The sequence below is a fragment of the Leptodactylus fuscus genome, chromosome 3 (assembly GCF_031893055.1).
Source record: "Leptodactylus fuscus isolate aLepFus1 chromosome 3, aLepFus1.hap2, whole genome shotgun sequence".
Taxonomy (NCBI): Eukaryota; Metazoa; Chordata; class Amphibia; order Anura; family Leptodactylidae; genus Leptodactylus; species Leptodactylus fuscus.
The window spans coordinates 241,050,937-241,075,058 of NC_134267.1; the positions used below are offsets into that span (position 1 = coordinate 241,050,937).

The following is a 24,122-nucleotide window of genomic DNA, read 5'->3' on the forward strand; positions in this document are numbered from 1 at the left end:
TAATCACCATTAATGATAATCGGGGTAAAGTCCCTGATTAATGGCGATTTGGATTTAGGTGACTGTCCCCAGCCTTAGGGTAATGTGCTCCATTGTTCTATGTTGTGATGAGGCCATCCGATCACTTTGTGGGTTCCTGGAGACTCCTTGGATCTTCCTTCGTCGGTGGGCATTGCTCCCGTGGGCCTCTCTAGGACTTATCTAGTGACCCTTTAGGATTGTTGCCTATCTTCTTCTCTTCATATCTTCGGTGTAACATCCTATTTATTACCTTATCTGTAAATATTTGATGTCTGCATCTTACAGAATTCGTCATATTACTGAACAGGAAAGATGGCCGCCTACAAACAATATCATAGGCCCCTGGTCTGCAAGGCCTGTATGAAACTGAAGATCCATCTGTCGGTGCACCTCCGCCAAGCGTGCAAAAGAACAGCCGATGAGTCCGTCATCCGCCAATATGTGGAAGAAGCAAAAGCGAACTCTCATAAACTGTTGCAGTCCCTGAGCCTAGTGCCTTATGGATGTCTGGACTACAGGAAGAGTCGTTATTCCGATCCGCAGGAGTTCTTCGCAGACTTCCTGGCGCAGCGCGGTTGCATTATACCGGATAAGCCAATTACAATGTATGGTTAAGTGCGTTTTTTTTTTTTCAATTTTTATGTTCCATATTTTACTCCCAAAAGCCTTAACTTTGTATTTTTCCATTCAGCAGTATGGGGGCTTATTTTTTGTGGGACACGGTGCACTTCATAATTGTACTTCACCTTTTTGTCTGCCTTAGCAGGCCATGCACATGAGCAGGTCCAGTGGAGCGGTTGTCTATACCAACCAATCAGATGAGTACTTTTGTTTTTAAAGGGACCATGGACAGATGACATCACATCGGTTTCTATGTGCAACTGCCTCATTTTTCTTTTCCAACATTTCAGATAAATCACCCCCCATCGCATCTTATGTTTTGTGGGAGCATCGTATTGTTCTCCTCCGCATATCTGAACTGGCAATAAATCACTCTCATGAGTGGTTTCAAGGGAGAAGGAGGTAACATGTTGCTGTGACTTTTTGTTTGCTGGCTCAACTGCTTACAGGGAGGGATAGTAAGCTTGTAAACAAAACGTCACAGCTGTGGTCAATGACCTGAAGATAAATATAGTAAAAGGTGTAGAATTTAAACAGGATGAATATTAGGAAGTGTTTGGTATTGATGAATCGTGTTTTTTGGCCCGGAATTTTTAAATACTGGATAACCCATATATATATATATATATATACACACACATACATACATATATATGCATATTTTCAGGCAAACTTTTGAAACGGATGAAGAGGAAAAGTCTGAAAACAAAGATGATGTAACAGATTTCAACTTTGATGATTCCTCGCTACGGAAGAAATTGTCTAAGGTCGGTGTGTACCAGAGACATGACGTGAACTCCTTGGTGTTGGACAGTTTTGGACGTTACCTGCAGAATTACTTTGGTGACTACAGCATAAAGCAGATGGTAAGCCGGATCTCCCTTCAGGTTGCTTGTATTGGATGACTCTCCCATACACGTTCCAACCACAAGTTGACATGGATTTACTTTCAGTTGTATAGTGTGTCTTGCTATCTGTATTTCATCAACCCGGATGAGATCTCCTTGGACTTTCTCAATGACCTGGAGAAGACCCAAAAATATGTTACCACCCTCTTAGGCGTGAAGGCTTCTGTCAGCACAATAAAAAACCGCCTGAATCACATTGAGCATTTCATCAAGTTCGTGATCTCGGAAGACTTCCCGAATGACGTAGATGAAGACAAGAAACAGGCCGCGGAGACTTTCCTGAAAGGACTAAGACGTTTGAAGGCGAATGTGAGACCAGTGCCCAAAAAAGGCCCAAAACAGTGGTAACTACCACTCATCATGTAAGTAGGAGGCTCCGACTTTGTCTTGGGAAATGGAACCCTTAACAATTTTTTTTTTTTTTTTTGTAGCCGACACAGAATTCGGGGAGATCTGACCCCCAAAGAGAGTTGCAGGGTGCTCACTGTATCAGAAAGTCTCGTCATGGACCTATTCGCACAGGCAAGATCTGGTTCTGAACTGGAGGTGATGGATAAGATGTTGGCCTGGTATTACCTTAAGGCCTTGCTGCTCTTGAAGTATCTTTACAAACCAGCCGTCCTTCACAATCTGACGGTAACATTCTTATTACTCTAGCGTACAGATTTCCGATAGACGCCCCGTTACCCTAATCTCCTTTTCCATCCATCTCTTACAGGTTAAAAGTTGGCTCGAGAGAAAATCCTACACACACCGTGAGGGAAGCGTGACAAAGACGGTGGCCATCATAAAAACGAGACGTAAAATCATTCTGCTGCAGCCTGAGGAAGAAAAGGTAGCTGTTCAACATCCGTACACTGTAAGAATATATACCCACCCTTGTAAGGAGCGGTTTCATTATCTTAGCTTTCCTGAGACTTGGGGTTAATTCCTTGGTATTTGACTTACCAGACATAGATGTTCCACCTCTCTCGGCCGGTAGATTAACCAGAGAATCCATTGGTGGGTATTACTTGTGTAACTCCCGCCCTTCGTTCAGAGAGTGTAACCCCAAATCCCTCCAGTGCTGATCTTAGTCCATCTTGAAAGAGGGCCCTTCATCAACACCAACTCTTCACATCGGGCTATCGGTGTCAAGCCACTGATTCTGATGAAGCTAGAATTTTTTCAGTAGCCCCCCCCCCATCATTCCTAAGCAATTGGTACCATTAGTTTAAGCATAATATGCTAATTAAGCCCCCTAATGTTATATGGGGGTTCTGGAGTGGACAGGGCAGACAGAAGGATTGCCCATCTGATTGTAGGGGAGCACGTTTAGCATATTGGGTGCTCAGGAACGATGGGAGCTACAGAAAAATTTCCAACTGTGCTGGAATCAGTGGAGGGGTGCTATTGAAGGAATGTGAAGAGATGTAGTTGGTGGAGGTAGTGAAAGGTCCTGCACCAAATACCCAGCTGTGAGGGCCGTCTACTTCCAAAGACTCTCTGCCCACATCCCAGACTTCACATCTGCAGACGAGAAGAGGAAACTCTACATCCTACTGGGAGAAGAAAAGACCACTGTGGAGATCGCTGCCCAATACGTGTCCAGCTGTCACCAAATAAGAGGAAGATGAGACCCCACGGACTGTTATGCCCCAAACACAACCCCCCCCCCCAACTTTAGTAGTTTTGACAATACCAAATATCTTTTCGGACGTGCCAATAAAGCCTGTTTGATTTGATTTGACTAGTGAGGTTCCTGTGACCACTATGGCCTAGGTGGTCACATGTGTTTTCCTAAAATCTACAAAAATGCAGTATTGCTGTGACTGTACTGACCTACAGAATACAGGTAACTCATGTAATTTGTCCTGCACCGTGAATGCTGTAAAAACAAAACCTATAAGAAAGGCAGTTTTTCTCCAATTCCACCCCATTCAGAATTTTTTTTTCCCAGCTTCCTAGTACCTCTTACGGAATATTAAATGATACCATTACCAAGTACATTTTGTCCTGCAAAAATTAGGCCTGGATACGGCTCTGTGAACAAGAACGTTATGACTTTTGGAAGGTGTAGAGTTAAAAACAAAAATTGAAACTCAAAAAATGTCTGCAACGGGAAGAGGTGAAACAGATATCGATTGGCTTGTTGGATGGTTGATCACCACTGCTCATAGCCAGACATCATGGGATGGTTTTCCATGGTCGTGACCAGGCATTGGCTGGATTTACCATCCTGAACGCTGCTCGGATAAATTGAATCTAATATGGCAACTCAACTAAGCGAACCTTGGACCCATAAATCGCACCGCCTTGTGAAATGGCCCTTAGGCCCTCCAGTACCCGATGTACTGCTCCTCCTTTCTTCAAGGATCTGTAACTTTCGGGACATCCTTTGTATCTGCCCCATTATGAGATGACACCTGGTCTAACCTTCCGAAACAAAGAACTTTGAAGATCAGATTGGGCCCCTCCCACTTGTCTGACAACATGTAAATAATGATAGAAAGTGCCTGAGACTCTTTTCTTTATCAGACAGTGGAAACTCGTGAATCTTTTCATGTGAACATGGGTCGTAAACAGTGACCACTTTTCATTGGGTCAATGCGGCCAAGCCCATCTGAACGTAATACACCTATATACCACACCCTATATTATATCAACATATAGAATTTTTTTTTTTTGTTCGCCACCTCACATTTCTTAAAATTGTGGGGGGTTTTTTTCTTTTATCTTTTACCTATTTTGAAGCGGACCTGTAACACAATACTACTTTTTTGTTTTTTTTTATCAGCTTTTTGAGACTTACTTCAAGTTCATCAGGCCGACTCCTTTGGTAAAGAATGCAAAAACGGTTGAGAGATTTTTTTTGAGCTCTAAAGGGCGAGCGACAACAAATATCTTTAATGAGATGATCAGGTTCCACAAGAGGTAAGTGAACAGAACGGATGTGAATACCATGTTAGGACATTTAGTGTTTTTTTATGTCATGGTTTTTATAGGGACATTGATAGTCCAGCTGCAGATTTTTGGTTTTTTGCCCCCCCCCTCTTAATTTTTTTTTTAATTTCTTTTTCCGTTCAAAGAGCTGTATGAGGGCTTATTTTTTGCAGGACAATTTGTACTTCATAATAATACAATTGAATCTTTTGTCTAATGGACAGGGAAGCTAGAAACAAAATTTCTGAACGGGGTTTTTTTTTTCTAAATTTTTTTTTTTTTTTAAATACTGTTCCTTTTTAGACCCTCTAGAGGGCTGATCACACGTAGGGCCCCTTCACACGGCGTATAATATATTACAGTACAAATATACTACATTGCAGTATATTGAAAAATCTATGGCATACTTATAGAAATCATAAGCTTGGCAACAGAGATCCAGAACAACATGGTGTAGCCCACTGGTGGTGCTTTTGACTGAGGCAACTGTAAGGTTAAGGCCTGGTTCACACACTGTTTTTTGGACCAGAACCTGAGGTGCAGAGACTTCTTTTTTCCGGGAGCAAACGGCTCCCGGAAAAAAAAACTGACCGGCTCCCATTGATTTTAATGGGAGCCATCTTTTTGTTGAGGATTTTGAGGCGGATACAGCCTCAAAACCCGGACCAAAAAAACTCTGTGTGAACTTAGCCTGATGCCTATGATCAGAGAGGACCCTGTTGCAGGCCGTGATGTCGGGTTGAGTCGATGGCCATGGGTTCACTTAGCTACTTAGAGTCCCAACATCAGCCAATACTAAACTGACTCAAATTCCTCCTCCTAAAAACGCCTCACCATAGGACTGTGTGGTCAGGCGTCTTTTGGAGGAGGAATTTGAGTCAGTTTCCTGACCAAAAAAAACTCCGTGTGAACTTAGCCTTACAGCAGACGTTGGAAAGGGATTAAGGGAGTAGTCCAGGTGTTGACCTGCTGGTTCTGATAATGGGACCAGGTGGCTGGAACCAGTCCAGAACCCCATTGGGTCCATCATCAAAAAACCCCTGGATCAGGCAAGTTCATCAAAACTCTATGGACAAGCCCTTGTAAAAATCATAGTAAGGTTAGGTTCATGGGGTGGAATTTTCATGATAGAATCTGCCACAAAAAAATTCCACCTCCAGTCAGCAGAAAACGTTAGCATCCTCATTCATCTTCAGGTTGATTATGCCCAAACCGTCTATTGAAGTGCATTGGAGTAGAAAATCTGCAATGAATTTTTCATGGTGAATCCCATTGCAGAATCCACTGTTTGAGGCTAGTCTAAGGTTTTCTCAGCCGCAGCAGAGGGCTGAAGCCAAATCTTGACTTGAGGCTAGGTGAATAGCCTCAAATACAATGGGGGAAGCCAACTATGAGGCCACGTGCCGCAGGTTTTGCAGTGATTCAACCAACAGAGATATTGTAATAGGGATCTGTCAACGTTCCTCTCCAGGCAGTGAGATATTTGAAGGTTGTAAACCAAGGATTTAGTCTCAATGACTTGTAAGATTTATTGTTTTGGCTACGACACTAACAGGGGCTCTTTTTGCTTCCGTCAGGTTAGACCAGCCTCCTGTCACCGGGAGAGATGCGAGACTTTCTTTTAACAAGTGGTTGCGGGACAATCTCTCGAAAGAAGACACAGACACTGTCAAATATTTTATGAACCACAATGTGAAAGATGAGATTGACATGAGCAAGATGATGAAGGCCATATCCATTCTGAGCAACCTGGCGGATGGCAATCACAAAGATGGCTCCGAGTACGAGTACTCTTCATCCACGGACGGTCCTTTCCTCATTATATGCCACGTAGTCACTGCTGGGTGACTTGCATGTCCTTTTATCTTCATAGAACTTCAAGAAGTGAGAAGAGGAAGAGGGCAGACGGAGGAGAAGAAGAGGAAGAACGCAACGAAGAGGGAGGAGAGGATGAAGATGTCGAGGAAATGCTTGTGAATGTGAAGGAACAATGCTACATGAAGCTGCTTGAAAGCCATCCTGTTCTACTCGAGGCTCATCCTCCAACCATAGAGACCTGTCTACAGATCACCCAGAAACATGCCCAGTACCTCGCACACAAATGGAGAGCGATGCAGCTCAGGAATCGGATGAATACGGTCATCGGTAAGATTTTATTGCTGTGATATTTCACGTGACGGTCGATTATTTTTATTATTATACATTGGTATTGTAGTTTTTGAATATGCTCATAAAAGGATAGTCAAGTGATCGCCAGCGAGGTAGTGGCAAGCTAAGGTCCGAGGGATGAAACCTGGGGGTGTTTATCCGATTCCTGAGCTGCGTCGCTCTCCATTTGTATGCGAAGATGGGAACATGGGCTCCACTTTTGGGTTTGAATCCCAAAGGTGGGGTCCACGTATATCAGACATTTATAAGGTATCCTGAGGATATACCATAAATGTGTTTCGTAGGAAAGCCCCTGTGATGTCACATGGACCATTGGGCGGTACTTATAGTCGGCCGAGCAGTGTTAACATCACACGGTTTTACAAAACTTATTCAATAACTCACAGTTCAACTTGCCAAATGGGTACAAAACTAACACGAGGTATAATCTACATGGGCACTGTTCTGACTCTGCATATATAGGGACATCACTATGCAGAAGGACTGGGCAATTAATCGAAAAACATCAACTTGGAGAGAGGAGTGGGATATATATTTACCCCTTTAGGGCCCGTTGACACGGGCACAGAGGGGGCAGATTATGGCGCATAGTCCAGGTCATAGTCCGCCCCCTCACAATGGTGGCATGGCTGCCGTTCACGGAAAAAAGAAGCGGGCTGACCTTTCTTCATGCGGCAGTATCCTCCGGGGTGGGCCCATTCATTTGAGCCAACTCCGGGGTGGGGCGGGTAAGCCGCGACCACGACAGCCGTGGCGGGTGGGTTTTGACCTGAGAGTGTCACTCTCTGTGCCAAAACCCGCTATACCGCCCCATGTGAGCTTAGCCTTACATGGTTATCGAATAAATAAATCTCTCTGTTTTTTGTAGATCACTTCAGCTCTGCCCCCACTGAGATGCAGGTGTCGGAGTACATAAAGGAACAAGGCTGGGACACCAATGTGCCAAGATCCAGCGACATTGTACAAGTCTGGTGGTCGCTTGACTGCCAACGAAAGAAAAATAGCCAGCAGTACATTGAGGCCATGGTCCAGTCACAGGAATGGAGAGGACTCGTGATTGTGGAAGACCATAACAATGGCCGACACTCCCTAAAGACCACCCAGATCTTTAAAAAAGGAGACTTTGTGTGCGATTACCATGGAGTCCTAATGGAGGAGAAAGATGAGGAGGAGATCCAAAAATCACTGGAGGACGAAACGCGCTATATCTTATTCTTCGAGGAAAAAGGGAAGAAAAGGTGCCTCAATGCGGTGAAGGCTCCCTGCGAGTGCCACCCGCACATGGCGTCCACCTTCGGGAGGCTCATAAACCACTCCCATAAACAAGGCAATGTAAGACCTGTCCTAAAATATGTCCAAGATGGGAAGAAACCCGTCATATTGTTTGAGGCTAAAAAAGACCTTCCCCCGGGCACAGAACTGCTTTTTAGTTATGGCGTCTGAGTGAAATTTTTCGGCTGAAATTCACCCGGACTTTGTACTTTGCTACTTTGGTTTTTATACGTGTGAAAGTCCCCTTATGTTCTATGTGTGCTTGGTTGATATTTTTATATTTAATAAAGTTTTAGTACTAAAAAGTTTGCTATTTATTGAACTAATCCCGACTTTTATAGTCATTTCTGTAAATTCCATGAAAATTGTGTAATTGAGCACCATTATGGGTGATGTCAGACCCGATAGGTGGATAGTGATCTATCTGAGCTTCAAATCGCCTTAACAAGATCTCCCTGAGGGGGCTTCAGGGTCCTAATGGAGGAGAAGATGTCCTGGTGACCAAGAACTGTATCCGATTCCTATAGTTCCAAAGCCCAACTCCTTCATAATTGCTCGACAACCATGGTGAGACAGACTCAGTAAACCTCCAATTCATTATAAATCTGTTGTTGCGGCGAGTATATCTTCCATATGTGTTACTCTATATCCACAATAAATATGATTGGTTATATCAACCATGAGGGAAATAATCTATAGATCTATCTATTTATCCGTCATATCTATCTTCTATCTCCTTGTCTTTCTCAGATCTAATTCCCATCTATCTCTTATCCATCTTTTTATCTAGATTTCCGTCTGTCAGATCGATGTATCTTTACAATATCTGTCACATATTATTTCTCTCTCTTCTAGATCTACCTATGATGGTATGATATGTATATGCCATATATATTATATTTGACCTCTCTGTGGTACCGCTGTACACACAGCACTCTTCTCTCTCCGGTGTAATCTGTCTCATAGTTAGTGATTTACACCACTAGAATGCACAGTTTACACACGTGTTCCGGGCTTTACATTGCTGCCCATATCCAAGATGGCGCCACTGAGTCTGTTCTCGTTACTATGCATGTCGCCCCTTCCCCGGAGTCTGGGCATACAGCTGCTGTGGTCAGGTGTAGTGACCGGGGTGAGAACTTTTAGTTGTGGCTGCCCTGGCCTTTCTGAACAGTGGCCACCTGCCAGTGCTGCAGGAGTTAATATAGGGGCCTCACTGTCCACAGGCGCTTAACCCCTCACATGCTGGGCTCAAATACCACTTTGGCATCTGAAGAGTTGAGAAGACTTTCACTTAAAGGGTTGTCCAGAATAAACCATTTTTGACAAGGAGGCTGATCAGCAGGGCCCGGAAAGACCTAAAAAACAAACAAACTGGACAACCCCTTCAGTGATGGGATAACCCCATCATTTCTGTGTTTTTTGTAGATGACAATACTTATCCATGATTTTGGGTGTTCTGTTTTCACAGACGTGGACAGTTCACCAGCCGCAAAAGTTATCAGTGTGGGGGCTGCTGAGTGGGAACAGTGTGGAGATTACACGTCCACCAAATGCAGACCTTGTAGTAATGGTTTCCATGTACTAGGTGAAGAGAGTCCGTATTCTTCTGGCAGAAAGATTTCCCTTAAACGCTCTGTTCACATCTGAGCTTGGTAGTAGAGTAGTCACACATGATTACACCGGTATCTGTTAAAAAAAAAAACTGTCCATTTGTGTTGGATCGATTATATAAGTTGTATCTATTTATTTATTTATTTTATATAAATCTAATCCTCCAGCGTGTGAGATTGTGTGCAGACGTGCATATCTAATACTACGGCATGTGGTACTGTGTGCAGACATGCATATCTAATCCTCTGGCGTGTGGAACTGTGTGCAGACGCCCGTATCTAATCCTCCCCTGTGTGGTATTGTGTAAAGAGGCACGTATCTAATCCTATGGCGTGTGGAACTGTGTGAAGATGTGCGTACCTAATCCTACAGCATGTGGTACTGTGTGCAGACACACGTATCTAATCCACTAGCGTGTGGTACTGTCTGCAGACGCGCATATCTAATCCTCCCCCGTGTTGTACTGTATGCTGAGACGTGTATCTAATTCTCTGGCTTGTGGTACTGTGTGCAGAGACATATATCTAATCCTCCAAAGTGTGGTACTGTGTGCAGACAAACATCTAATCCTCCCCTGTGTGGTATTGTGTGGAGAGGCGCGTATCTAATCCTACGGCGTGTGGAACTGTGTGTAGATGCGCGTATCTAATCCTACGGCATGTGGTACTGTGTGCAGATGTGTGTATCTAATTCTATGGCATGTACAACTGTGTGCAGACGTGCTTATATTATGCTCTGGTGTGTGAAACTGTGTGCAGATGCACATATCCAATCCTTTGGCATGTGGTACTGTGTGCAGACGCATGTATCCAATCCTCCGGCGTGTGGTACTGTGTGCAGACGCGTGTATCTAATCCTTCGGCATGTGGAACGGTATGCAGACGCACATATCTAATTCTTCAGTGTGTGGAACTGTGTGCAGCAGAAGCGTTTGTTTAATCCTCTGGTGTGTGGGACTGTGTGCAGATGTGTGTATCTAATCCTCTGGCGTGTGATACTGTGTGCGGATCTGTGTATCTAATCCTCTGATGCGTGTATCTCAGTTTGGATATCAGTGCTGTATTGTGCATGTGGAGTGACTGTGTGTATTGCAGTTGGAACATGCGTGAAAGTCTTGCAGGTTTGTATTGGCTAAGGAAGGGGGCACTGTGTTTTGAATGCTGTATCTCAGCAACGGTACGTCCGAGCGAGTTGGAGCCCCGTCTTAAACCTTCCCGGATACCTGAAGTATCTCTGCACCAAATTTGGTGAAGATCGGTCCAGTCGTTTGGTTTGCATTAGAGAACAGACAGACACACAGACAGAAATTCATTTTTATAATACTAGCAGGAGGACCCGGCTTCACACGGGTATATTACATTTTATGTTTGTGTAGTGGCCCCATGAGAATTGTGCAATTTTGCGCTGGTGTATTTTGTATGTTTGTGTGTATGTCCATAAGCGTCATGGGATTATGTGTATCTCATTTTGGATATCAGTGAAAAACCTGTGATCAGTTGTTATGAATACCTGGAGTAAAGCTGTATCTAATCCTTCCCCGTGTAGTACTGTGTTTAGATGCAAGTATCTAATCCTTGTTGGTGTGGTACTGTGTGCAGATGCACATATCTAATCCTCCGGCGTGTGGTACTGTGTGCAGATGCGCATATCTAATCTTCCCCATGTGGTACTGTGTGCTGAGGCGCGTATCTAATTCTCTGGCATGTGGTACTGTGTGCAGAGGCAAGTATCTAATCCTCCCCTGTGTGGTATTGTGTGAAGAGGCGCGTATGTAATACTACGGCATGTGGAACTGTGCGTAGATGCGCGTATTCTAATCCTATGGCGTGCACAACTGTGTGAAGACGCGCATATCTAATCCTCTGGCATGTGGAACTGTAAGAAGATGCGCGCATCTAATCCTACGGCATGTGGTACTGTGTGCAGACGTGCTTATCTAGTCCTCTGGTGTGTGGACCTGTGTGCAGATGCACGTATCCAATCCTCTGGCATGTGGTATTGTGTGCAGATGCATGTATCCATTCCCCCGGCATATGGTACTGTGTGCAGATGCGCATATCTAATCCTCTGAGGTGTGAAACTGTGTGCAGACGCACGTATCTAATACTATGGTATGTGGTACTGTGTGCAGACGTGCGTTTCTAATCCTCTGGCGTATGGAACTGTGTGCAGATGCGCGTATCTAATCCTCCCCTGTATGCTATTGTGTGTAGACACGCGTATCTAATTCTACGGCATGTGGTACTGTGTGCAGATGTGCATATCTTATGCTCTGGTGTGTGGAACTGTGTGCAGATGCGTGTATCCAATCCCCCGGCGTGTGGTACTGTGTGCAGATGCATGTATCTAATCCTTCCGCATGTGGAACCGTGTACAGACACGCATATCTAATCCTTCAGTGTGTGGAACTGTGTGCAGAAGCATGTATCTAATCCTCTGGCGTGTGATACTGTGTGCTGATCTGTATATCTAATCCTCTGATGCATGTATCTCAGTTTGGATATCAGTGTTGGATTGTACATGTGGAGTGACCGTGTGTATTGCAGATGGAATATGAGTGAAAGACTTGCAGGTTTGTATTGGCTAAGGGGGGGGGGTCATTGTGTTTGGAATGCTGTATCTCAGCAACGATACGTCCGAGCGAGTTGGAGTCTTGTCTTAAACCTTCCCGGATACCTGAAGTATCTCTGTATCAAATTTGGTGAAGATCAGTCCAGTTGTTTGGTTTGCAATAGAGAACAGACAGACACACAGACAATTTTATAATATAGAGAGATGATGGAAAGCAGTGAGACGATTTCTGCCGGCAGTAGAGAAATAAGGGGAAGAATAAGTAAGGAGCAGAAAGTGGATTTCACCAGGGGTCGTAACAAAAAGGTTCTGAAATCTATTACAGTTTATTAATATGGTAAATGATGATAAATAAAAAAATTATAGTTTTTGGACAACTTAAGAAATCCTTAATCGTATCTAAAAAAAAATCTATCACCAATAGCGTCGAGCGATCGGGATCAGGATTGGCTGGAAAATGATCGGAAATCGGATTTTAAAATCAATTCTGAAATCTCAAGATCGGCTCAACCCAATGACAAAGTAATGACGTCGTGTCCCTGCTCATAGACAAAAAAAAACAACAAAAAAAAATTCACGTGCAATAAAGGAACTTTTCTAAAAAAAAAATTCCAGTTGTTTAAAATTGTAATTAAAATTTCTATAAATTGAAGAATTGTATCATTTACCGTACATGTGGGAAATATTTAATTGCTAACATTTAAGAGCAAAAAAACAATGTCATTAAAAATAATTGGAGCTCTTACTAATCTCTGGGGCCGAGTCCCCAGGTAAAATGACTTATTAAGGCCACGGAACAAACACAAGATAAATAAAGGAAGAGGCCGAGCACAAAATAGATAATGGTAATATAGAGATAATGGTAGGATGGATATGATATATGGTGCAGAAATAAATGGGAATCATCCAAAAGGGGAATCTGTCCCTAATCTTAGTAACTATTTTAGTTCCATTGACTCGATTTGTCATAAAGTCACAGATTTTTAGCTTTCTTACAGGTTTGTCTATTAAGGGTATTACTACCGATATTCTGTGGGTCACTCTAAGTTGCTGTGTTCTGACACCCATAACTTTAATATATTTCTGTGTATCTTCCCATCTCAGGGATCTTATCTATACTGTAGAGTTTTCCTAAATTCATTGCTTTGGCAATGCTGCTTTGTTTGCCTGTTCTATTAGATTATTCCTTCCATTGTTTACACAGCCTTTACTTGGTCCCATTCCTGTCCCATGATAACAGGTCGGAGGGATTACTCACTGCTTTCTGGGAGGGGGGATGAGTTCTCCTGCTGCTCTGTAGGACTCTGTTGTCAAGACAATCGATTCCGCTAATTGAAGTTTGCTGATAAAGGCTCGGACAGTGTCCGGAATCTCTGCAAGAAGATGTTTGTATCTTATTATCAATGTTATTCATTGGCATCATAAATTTTCCTCTCCTAAAGGACTGTTTGCCATCAAATTTGAATTAAACTTTTAATATGGAACCAGATAACCAAACAATGATTACAGAATTTATCCTGATCGGCTTCTCCCAGAATCGGTGGATTTGTATCTCGCTTTTTTCTCTGTTTTTTATCATTTATATACTGACTATCTTTGAAAACGGTTTCCTAATTGTCACGGTGATCGTCAGTCCTAAGTTACACACCCCTATGTATTATTTTCTTGGTAATCTGTCTTTTCTGGATTTGTGCGTCTCATCCAGCTCCATCCCAAAGTTACTGATTGACATATTATCCAAGAAAAGAAGAATTTCCGTCATCGGCTGCTTGATCCGGATGAACACAGTTCTGGTTCTAGGAAGCATTGATTGTATATTATTGGTGGTGATGGCCTATGACCGGTATATCGCCATATGCTTCCCCTTATATTACACCGTCATTATGAGTTGGAGGGTCTGTAGATGTATCACAGTCATCATGTGTGGGGCAAGTTTCTTATTCTCAGTTGTTCCTACTATAATAAGGCCTTTTGTGTTCTGCAATGAGTTTCGGCTCAATCACTTTTTTTGTGAAGTTCTGGCCATCTTAGAACTGGTTTGCGGCGACATCTCATTTTATAAAATTTGTATTGTAGCTATAGGCTTTTTTACATTGTTGGTTTCGCCTGTATTTATTATGTCGTCCTATAGTTGTATCATTTCATCGATACTAAAAATTCATTCTTCCGGGGGTAGATATAAAGCCTTCTCCACCTGCGCCTCCCACCTCATTGTGGTCTTTATGTTCTTCGGGGCAAGTTTGACCATGTACATGGGACAGGCAAGTTTCTCCGCTTATCTGAAATACATTTCTCTGAATTATATGGTTTTTACGCCTGCGCTTAACCCTTTGATCTACAGCCTGAGGAACAATGAAGTGAAAGAAGGGTTTCAGAAAATATTTATCAAACATTCAGTAACACAAATGTGGTGGCCATGTGCTAATGAATAGAGATGAGCGAACAGTAAAATGTTCGAGGTTCGATATTCGTTTCGAGTAGCCCCTCAATATTCGACTACTCAAATCGAATATCGAACCCTATTATAGTCTATGGGGGGAAAATGCTCATTTCAGGGGTAGGCAACGTTCGATCAAATTATACTTACCAAGTCCACGAGTGAGGGTGGGGCTGGATTCTCCGAGCAGTCTTCTCCTTGCAGCGTCCCCGCAGCGTCTTCCGGCTCTTCATTCTCTCTGCCAGGCATCGGGCCTGGACAGACCCGACTGCGCATGCCCGCACTACAAGCGGACATGCGCAGTTGGCTCTGCCCAGGCCCGATGCCTGGCAGAGTGAATTCAGAGCCCGAAGACGCCGCGGGGAAGCTGCACGGAGAAGACTTCTAAAGGTAGGAGAAGAACTAACGTTGATTGGCTGACTGTATAGCATTCGGCCAATCAATGCTGGTTCTGCATTGAACTTTTACATTCGAATAGCGAGTGGTACTCGATCGAGTACTACTCGCTCATCTCTACTAATGAAGTGTCCAGGTAACAGCCCTGAAACCTGAAAGATCCGGAGAAGATCTGTAGGAAGGAGTGGGACAGAATCCCTGCTGGAGTGTTTGCAGATTTGGTCAAAAACTTCAGAAAAAAGGTTTCTGTATCAAATATTAAGTTCTGTTTTTCTATTGTGAGAAATATTTATTTCATGTAATAAAATGCACATGAATTATTTACAAATCATAAAATGTGATTTTCTGGATTATTTTTGGATTCTGTTTCTCACAGCTAAAGTGTAACTAAGATAGAAATGACAGTCTTCTCCATTCATTATAGGTGGGAACACTTGCAAAATCGAGATATATATATAGTGGGAAAGTTAGCTCGGTAGAAGCAGTGGTGTGAACCCAAACAGTGAAGACAGGGACACAAAATGTGCAGCAAAGAAAAGAAAACTGGAAAATAAATAAACCTTGACTTCAGGCACAAAATGGGCAAAACAAAATCCAGCCTTAACTTCAGGCAAAAACAAAATAACTACCTCCTCGACTGAGCAACTAACTAAACAGTAGGTTAACGTAACTATACATGTGTCTTACTACCAGCCAAACGAACAAAACAGGCGCAATATAGTCTCCCTGGACTCAGGGTTACAGGACAGAACCATAAATTTCCTTCCACCTAATGGAACTGCCCTGCAATGCTGGAGAATATATACACTATGGACCATATGTATCAGTATCTGAGTCATGAAATGGAAAATTATTTTCCATGTATATGTGACTGAGGTTTATATAGTATATGAGCAATCTGGGACCAGTGTCTGCCTCAATTTCCTCTTTACTTTTTGACATCTGAACTGGTTCTGTCTACATGTACGGAATGGAGTGCACTACAATAGATCTGCCTCAGCAAAAAAAACACCACCAATTTCGGTTGTGTCTTTGCTGTGCATAAATTGCTCCAAAAGGAGCCCACACCAGCCTGGAGTCGGCCTTGACTCTGTCACACTCTGTACACCAGGGGTGCTCACACTTTTTTAGCATGTGAGCTACTTTATAAACTGACCAAGTCAAAAGATCTACTACCCACTTCTTGTGGGCGGGGCCGGGGCAGAGCGTGAGAGCAGGAGACAGCGGCGTTCTGTGGTCCCAGGGATCCCCGGTGTCTGCTTGTTCACAGCGCATGCTGAGAGTCATCTCTGGACACTGGCAGGCTGGGGCCGCCGCAGCCCTGACTGCGAACGAGTGCAAGGGCCTTGCACTTGCCAATGACCCAGAGGTCTTATTAGCCGCATGAGATGGGGCATTGTCCTGTATGAAGATGATATACTAAGGAAGGCAAGGTTCTTCTTTTTGTACCATGAAAGAAAAGGGTTAGTCTTGAATTCTATAGACCTTTCAAAGGTCATTTTTACACCTTTAGGTGCCTACCATCTTTCTACCCCATGATTCCAGCCCAAAACGTGACTCTGCCACCTCCTTTCAGGCGTATACAAGACTGTTTCACAACGAGTCTTCATGTATGTCTGGGCCCACGGCATAGTGAGCAATGTTTAGAGGTTTATGCACAACTGCAAGACTCTGGAGGAACCTACACCTTGATCGGGGGGCCTCAGGGTGGGTGTACAGCTGTTATGATTGGGTTCCACAGGTTGCTATCATAGCGCACAGCGCCACCTGCGGGTCAGTCTAACCATCCAGCTTTCACCTTACTGAGCATGCTCAGATGTATTGGAGCTGCTCACAAGCTAAGCGCCATTTCCCCCCTACTGAGCATGAGCGGTGTGGTCATTGCCACCACCCCTATTGGGCTGGGACTTCCCTTTAAATAGTGTGAGCTGACGCCCGCCGGGTGCTCACACTTTGACTAAAATCTCCTCTAAGGCCACGGAGTGAATGACAGTAGTTTTCAGGGATAGGCTCCAGTACTCAAGCAGGTTGTCAGACTAGGCCTCTGTGTGGGGTTCCTTTGCTTCTCCTGGGTGCTGTTAGGCAGGACCTGTAAACCCTGAAGTGACAGCTCTACACCAGAGCTAGGAGCAATAGACATTGTCCCAGCCTGTAGATCTGCAACAGGTATGGTCTCTGAGATAGCCTATGTGTACTGTCTGACTTCATGTATGGCTCCTAGCTGTGTGCGGGAGCATGGGTGTTTGATGGCTCCAAGCTGTGTGCAGGACCATGCAAACTCCCCTGGTAACTCCAAGCTGTGTGCAGGAGAATGTTCTAAACTTCCGTGGTGGCCCCTAGCTGTCGCAGGGGTAAGTGTGTGTGTTTGCTGGAATGGGGTGAGTGTTAACCCTTGGCAGCCGTATGTGTTTCACACTGAGCTAAACTGGCAGGGTTTTAGTTGCACCTTGTTCACATGGAGTGTTGCATAGTACACACTGTTCACATTAAGTACCACACTGCAGTGTCTTTGCAGCTGTTCACATTAAGAACCATGCTGCAATGTCTTTGCAGTAGTTCACTTTGAGTTCAGACATACAGCCGCCCACCATTGGGCCTCTGGACCTCACTGTAGTGTTGTACAGACTAGAAGTTCGCTGTAGTGTTCTACAGTCTTGTGGTTCTGTCGTGACATACTGAGGTCCTCGCTGTAGTGTTCTACAGACTAGCAGGTCTGTCGTGACATACCACCACCCACCGGGCCTGTGGACCTCGCTGCAGTGTCTTGCAGCTAAGAGGTTCTGTAGTTTAAAAAAAAATATTTATATATATACACAGAACCGTAACAACAGCACTGGCCTGGGAAGTACTTTGAGCAGCTGAGCTGTGGGGTCCTGGACATCTGACCCCCACCAATCAGATGTCGATGATCCATCACAAGAAAATCCTTTAATCCAAAGTGGAAAACCTGTTATAAGAAAAATTCAAATCTTTCTCTCAAGATGTAAATAGGGAGACAGTGGAGCAACTACGGCCGTATAAGTCTCCACACACCTTAATAGGTGGTCTCTCCATAAGGATGGACATTATTGGTTAATATGTATGGCCTATCTGATAGTAGTGGACCCTGCAGCTCCATTGCACCCATGATACTATTTCCTGTCTATTGTGAATCCAAATGGTATTTAATGAGAGACAATGGGGAAAAATTTGCTAACAACACATCATTACAATTGTTTCTCATTAAATGTAATGACTATTGAGCTGACTACCCTCTGGTGCTTTATGGATGACTCCAGGCCAAATGATTCTCTGACTCTATAAAAGCCACGAATATTGTAACACCAGGAAGCAGAAGAATCCAAACAGCACTCCGTACAAGAGGTATTACCTATCTGTGCACCGATTTATTTAGTTATTCATTTATGTAACTCCCTGTCTGCTAAAACACAAAGTCACTTACTGCTATTGCTACTTTTTTGTATTTATTCTGATCTTTCTAATTTATAATCCAATTCCAAAAAAGTTGAGCAGCTGAGTAGAATTGCAACCCGGCACTATCATGTTTGCACGCTCTGGAACGTTCATACCAAGATGGATGGTCCCTCTCCCTTTGAGTCAACAGGACACGGCGTCCGTGGTTCCACGAAGAATTATAAAGTTTGACCCCAGACCAGTTTCCACTGTGACTCAGAGCATTTTAAATGAGGTTTGGCCCAGAGAAAACAACAGTGTTTCTGGATTGTGATGATATATAGCGTGTGTGTCTCATGATACAGCTTTAACTTGCATTTGTGGATTACACTGTGAACTGTGTCCACAGGCAATGGTTTCTGGAAGTATTCCTGAGCCCATGCGGTGCATTATTGTGGTACACATTACACACTGTGTCCTGTCACTATGCCCGTGCCATATAAGATATGAAATGTTATATTATCTATTTATATTATAGATTTTTGCTGATACATTATCACATTTTATATTATGGTGTATTTCAGAGGTTAGTCTGACATGTTTTTTGACTGGTGTATAGTTATAATTTTTGTTCCTTTTCTATAGTTATAGGGTGATCACTTAATTTAAATTTTTTGGTTATCCAGTACCCTGAGGGTGATATATTGTACATGGTCTTTGTCATGAACCTGAAAATCCTCTATGTCCGATTGAATTCACATTATTTGCAGTCGGAGAAATCCCTACTGGCTAAAAATCACACAATTAAACCGAGGCAATTCATGGTAAATAGTCATCCAGTTCTTGGTCACATATCCCACTTCTGACACCCAATGTTTGTGAGCACTGTTACATCTGAAAAGAGAAGTGTTCAGTAAGAATCGACACCGTAAAGTAGCATTGACCCTATTATAAGCCTTGGGCTCTTAGTAGGGTCATTACCTAAGGGTCTTTGTATACAAAGTATCAGTAATATTGACACAACACAGTGAGTTCTACTCTCCATTGTATGGTATAATGTGATGGCATTTAGAAATGGAACCATCGTTACAGAGTTAATTCTCCTTGGACTTTCTCAGAACTTGCAGATTTGTATTTTCCTCTTTGTCATGTTTTTTAAAATTTATATATTGACCATCCTGGGAAACATTTTTTTTATCTTTGCTGTTACGATCAGTGCTAAGTTACACACGCCTATGTATTATTTCCTCTGTAACTTGTCTTTTCTGGATTTGTGTTATTCATCAAACTCTGTTCCGAGATTCCTCATTGATTTATTATCAAAGAAAAGAAGCATTTCGGTGGTGATGTGCATGGCACAGATGAACATCGGCCTTATTCTCGGAGGTATTGAGTGTATGTTACTGGCGGTGATGGCCTATGACCGGTATATCGCTATATGTTACCCCTTACGTTACACCGTCATTATGAGTTGGAGGGTCTGTAGATACATCACTGTTATTATGTGGCTTGGAAACGTCACGGTATCATCCTTCCCCACCATATCACAACCTCTTGTGTTTTGTAAAGAGAATCAACTCAATCATTTCTACTGTGAGATTTTGTTGCTTCTGGAGGTGGCTTGTGGTGACATCTCCTTATATAAGATAACTATAGTCGTTGTAGGATGTTTTACTCTTGTTTCAGGACCTATTTTTATTATTGGATCTTATATCTTCATTATTATTTCTGTATTAAAAATCCAATCTTCCCAGGGTAGATCCAAAGCTTTCTCCACCTGCACTTCCCACCTCACTGTGGTCCTTCTCTTCTTTGGGACATTAACGACCATGTACGTAGGACAGTCAAAACGTTTTTCTCCTTATCTGAAATATATTTCGATCATTTATATAGTCATTACTCCTATGTTGAATCCTTTGATCTACAGTCTGAGGAATGAGGAGGTGAAAAAAGTCTTTAGGAAAATATTGACCAGTCGTTCAAAATCAAAGAATGAGCTGCTGCGTTAGGTGGGCCGATCAGATTTATGGAAAGGTTAATCATTTTATTCTTCTGCTTTTGGTCGCTTTTGTATAAAACTAGGGTTGAGCGATCGGAATCGGAAAAGATCGGATCCCGATCGGTGATCGAGCAAATTTCACGATCGGGATCGGGTGGAAAATGATCGGAAATCGGATTTTGAAATCTCAAAATAGGCTCAACCCTAAAAGTGACTGTTCCCATAGATAAGCATTGAGTAGGGTTGAGTAATAACGATCGGGAAAAATCAGATCCCGATCAGCGATCGAGCAAATTTCACGATCGGGATCGGGTGGAAAATGATCGAAAATCGGATTTTGAAATCTCAAGATCTGCTCACCCCTAAAAGTGATTGTTCCCATAGAGAAGCATTGAGTAGGGTTGAGTAATCACGATCGGGAAAAATCAGATCCCGATCAGCGATCGAGCAAATTTCACGATCGGGATCGGGTGGAAAATGATCGGAAATCGGATTTTGAAATTTCAAGATCGGCTCAACCCTAAAAGTGACTGTTCCCATAGATAAGCATTGAGTAGGGTTGAGTAATAATGATCGGGAAAGATCGGGTCCCGATCGGCGATCGAGCAAATTTCACAATCGGGATCGGGTGGAAAATGATCGGAAATCGGATTTTGAAATCTCAAGATCGGCTCAATCCTAAAAGTGACTGTTCCCATAGAGAAGCATTGAGTAGGGTTGAGTAATCACGATTGGGAAAGATTGGATCCTGATCGGTGATCGAGCAAATTTCATGATCTGGATCAGGTGGAAAATGATCGGAAATTGGATTTTGAAATCTCAAGATCGGCTCAACCCTAAAAGTGACTGTTCTCATAGATAAGCATTGAGTAGGGTTGAGTAATCACGATCGGGAAAGATCGGATCCCGATCGGTGATCGAGCAAATTTCATGAACGGGATCGGGTGGAAAATGATCGGAAATTGGATTTTAAAATTGATCCTGATCTCAAGATCAGCTCCATCCTATATAAAACGCATTCATTTTTCGGTATGGTAAAGCCAAAAGTAAAAAAAAAAAAACACAGCTCACCGCCATATGCTAAATTTGATATCCATAATCCTGGAAAGAAAGGTGCATGAAAAAGGATCTTTAACTTGAAGATCTGTTGAATCCTCACAATCTGATGAGGCCAGAAGTCCCCTGTCAAGTTTAGGACGAGACCGCTAAAACCCACACAATGCTGTGGAGGTACCGGTCTGTCTCCCGAGACCTGGAAGCGGGAACTTGGGAGCATATCGGGGGGAGGGCCGACAGCGCCATGGAGGTTCCTGCCTCCTCATAACAAATAAAATACAAATCATGACACAGCCAAAGAAATTAGATTATGAATAAGTAAACCCTTACCCCCTGGTTGCCCGTAGACAAGTGAAACCACTGTAACGCAAGTATCGATGATGATGGAGAAACCTCCGGAATCAGGAAATGGGAATGGATCATGTGATATGTCACATGACCCACAAGAGCGGCAACTTTTAAAAAAGGGGGTTACTGTTGACATATTATCACTTAAGACCAAGAAACAAGCGAAAACATGATCAGATGGTAACGTTACGTCACACAAGCAACCAGACAGTTAAAAACAATCTTAGGGCTCGTTCACACGGGGGGGCGGTGGGGAAGGTTTTGACCATATTTTGAATCGGGGAGCCAAGTCAAAATATGGTTAAAACCCGCCTGTCACGATGTCGAATCTGTTTTAATATTGAATCCTCCTGGAAATCGAGGGCCTAATTTGAAAATCCAAAAGGATTCTTGTTTTAGACCCCTTGCAATGCCGCCACATAGATCTTTGGTTTTTCGGCAACAAGATCAGACCAGGGGACAAAATATCCCTGACGGATCGACCTCTTCTGGTCACATACTTGACCTCTTGTTTTAAAACGGTGTTTCAGGTCGGATCCTGATAAAGAACGAGCAACTTTTTCTGAATGATTTTAATGATGTTTCAAATACTGAGAACTGTAGGAAGTGGGAAAAAAACTAAAAAAAATTGAAAAATTTGTATCCATAAGAGATGGCTTAACTTGTGTGAGCAAATCCGATTCACAATTTTACAAGCCCTATCGAGTGACCATCTTGGATAGGAGCGAAAACGCAAACGATCCAAAGATAATCAACTATGTTTCCGGTAGTCGCCATTGACCGAATAAGCCCTTCGAATTCTGGTTAATTCACATACTGGAATAGATTGGAACGTATGCTGTGGGTGATGACCGAATGCCTGTAAAATGGTATTGCCCACAGAGGACTTCCTAAACACAGATGTCTTAAATTTACCCCCCAAACTGTCACCAATAAGCAAAAGATCCCAAAAAATAGGCTTTGGATCCCAAAAATTGAGTAAATTTTAAATTACTGTCGTTGGCATTGATGTATTCAACAAATCCTGGTATGGACCTTGCATTACCTGACAAAATAATCAATGTCGATGTAATGGGAAAACGGATTCCTACCAGAAAAAAAAATGAAGAACTCCTCCCACCTCACCATATGCTGAGAAACGAGGCCCCATTGGACATCCCTGTATTTGCAAGTAAAAGACTCAAACATAAAGAAATTGTAACAAGTAACCTCTAAAATGAACTCACATAAGTCTTCCCAAAAAGAGCTGAATTTCTAAAGATGGTGGGCCAGTGCGGTGAGCGCTATTTCATGTGGTATGCCGGAATATAAGGCCACCACATCACATGTAACCCAAGATAACTCATCTCTCCATATCAGGCTGTCAAAGGTCTGCAACAACTGTGCGGTCTGTTTAATAAACCCAGAGACTGTACACACCAACGGCTGTAATAGATCACCTAGCCAACCGCACAACTGTTCAATTAAAGAGTCTATTCCAGAAATTATTGGACGTAACGTTGGGGGAAAATCTGGTTTGTGAATTTTCGGAGGACCGTGAAAAATGGAAACAACAGGAAGTTGTTTCAATAAGAACTTACTTTGTTTCTCTGAAATAAAACCCAAATTGAAACCAGGTAAGAGCTGGAACTCTGGATTGTACTTGGTACAAAGATGGATTATGAATAGAGATGAGCGAACAGTAAAATGTTCGAGGTTCGATATTCGTTTCGAGTAGCCCCTCAATATTCGACTACTCAAATTGAATATCGAACCCTATTATAGTCTATGGGGGAAAATGCTCGTTTCAGGGGTAGGCAACGTTCAATCAAATTATACTTACCAAGTCCACGAGTGAGGGTCGGGCTGGATCCTCCGAGAAGTCTTCTCCGTGCAGCGTCCCCGCGGCGTCTTCCGGCTCTGAATTCATTCTGCCAGGCATCGGACCTGGGCAGAGCCGACTGCGCATGCCCACACTACAAGCGGACATGCGCAGTCGGCTCTGCCCAGGCCCGATGCCTGGCAGAGTGAATTCAGAGCCGGAAGACGCCGCGGGGACGCTGCACGGAGAAGACTTCTCGGAGGATCCAGCCCGACCCTCACTCGTGGACTTGGTAAGTTCTATTTGATCGAACGTTGCCTACCCCTGAAACCAGCATTTTCCCCTATAAGTTACATTATTTTTTATTCATATTGATGTGAATTTATGTATTTATGTGTTTATCTAATTATTTTCCTTTGTTTCGGGTTCATCAGTGGTGATAGTTACTGTCAATGTTTTCTCTGTTTGATATCATGTGATCCAGGGGTGTGTGGTTTTTTTGGGGGGTTTGTTTGTTCAGTATGTTTTCTTATGCCATGAGTAAGGACATTATGTCTCGAAACGCGAAGGATGTTTCTTTATAACTACTGAACC

At 43.1% G+C, this 24,122-nt stretch overlaps 2 protein-coding genes across 3 annotated transcripts; both read left to right on the forward strand.

Annotated features, from left to right (window-relative positions):
- Positions 1 to 1,239: 1,239 nt before the first annotated feature.
- Positions 1,240 to 8,097, forward strand: LOC142196865 (uncharacterized). Of its 2 annotated transcripts, XM_075266846.1 has the most exons (5): positions 1,240 to 1,508; positions 1,596 to 1,894; positions 1,982 to 2,186; positions 2,269 to 2,385; positions 6,050 to 6,150. In XM_075266846.1, the coding sequence occupies exons 1-5, from the start codon at positions 1,296 to 1,298 to the stop codon at positions 6,095 to 6,097; spliced, it is 882 nt and encodes a 293-aa protein (XP_075122947.1). In that variant the 5' UTR covers positions 1,240 to 1,295; the 3' UTR covers positions 6,098 to 6,150. The 2 variants fall into 2 exon arrangements, with proteins under 2 accessions (XP_075122947.1, XP_075122945.1); XM_075266844.1 differs by lacking the exons at positions 1,240 to 1,508; positions 1,596 to 1,894; positions 1,982 to 2,186; positions 2,269 to 2,385 and adding exons at positions 4,394 to 4,463; positions 6,346 to 6,617; positions 7,510 to 8,097 and having other exon boundaries at positions 6,050 to 6,253.
- An 11,288-nt stretch (positions 8,098 to 19,385) lies between these two features.
- On the forward strand, positions 19,386 to 20,333 carry LOC142198663 (olfactory receptor 5P52-like). Its single transcript, XM_075269692.1, has one exon. The coding sequence runs from the start codon at positions 19,386 to 19,388 to the stop codon at positions 20,331 to 20,333; it is 948 nt and encodes a 315-aa protein (XP_075125793.1).
- The last annotated feature ends 3,789 nt before the right edge of the window (positions 20,334 to 24,122 follow it).

What these genes read in the sequence shown, in the direction of transcription:
- LOC142196865 (XM_075266844.1), top strand. Translation starts at nt 4,444, where the DNA reads ATGATCAGGTTCCACAAGAG. An exon ending in ATGATCAGGTTCCACAAGAG is followed by an intron (nt 4,464 to 6,049) that starts GTAAGTGAACAG and finishes TGCTTCCGTCAG; the next exon opens with GTTAGACCAGCCTCCTGTCA. An exon ending in TCGGATGAATACGGTCATCG is followed by an intron (nt 6,618 to 7,509) that starts GTAAGATTTTAT and finishes TGTTTTTTGTAG; the next exon opens with ATCACTTCAGCTCTGCCCCC.
- LOC142198663 (XM_075269692.1), top strand. Translation starts at nt 19,386, where the DNA reads ATGGCATTTAGAAATGGAACCATCGTTACAGAGTTAATTCTCCTTGGA.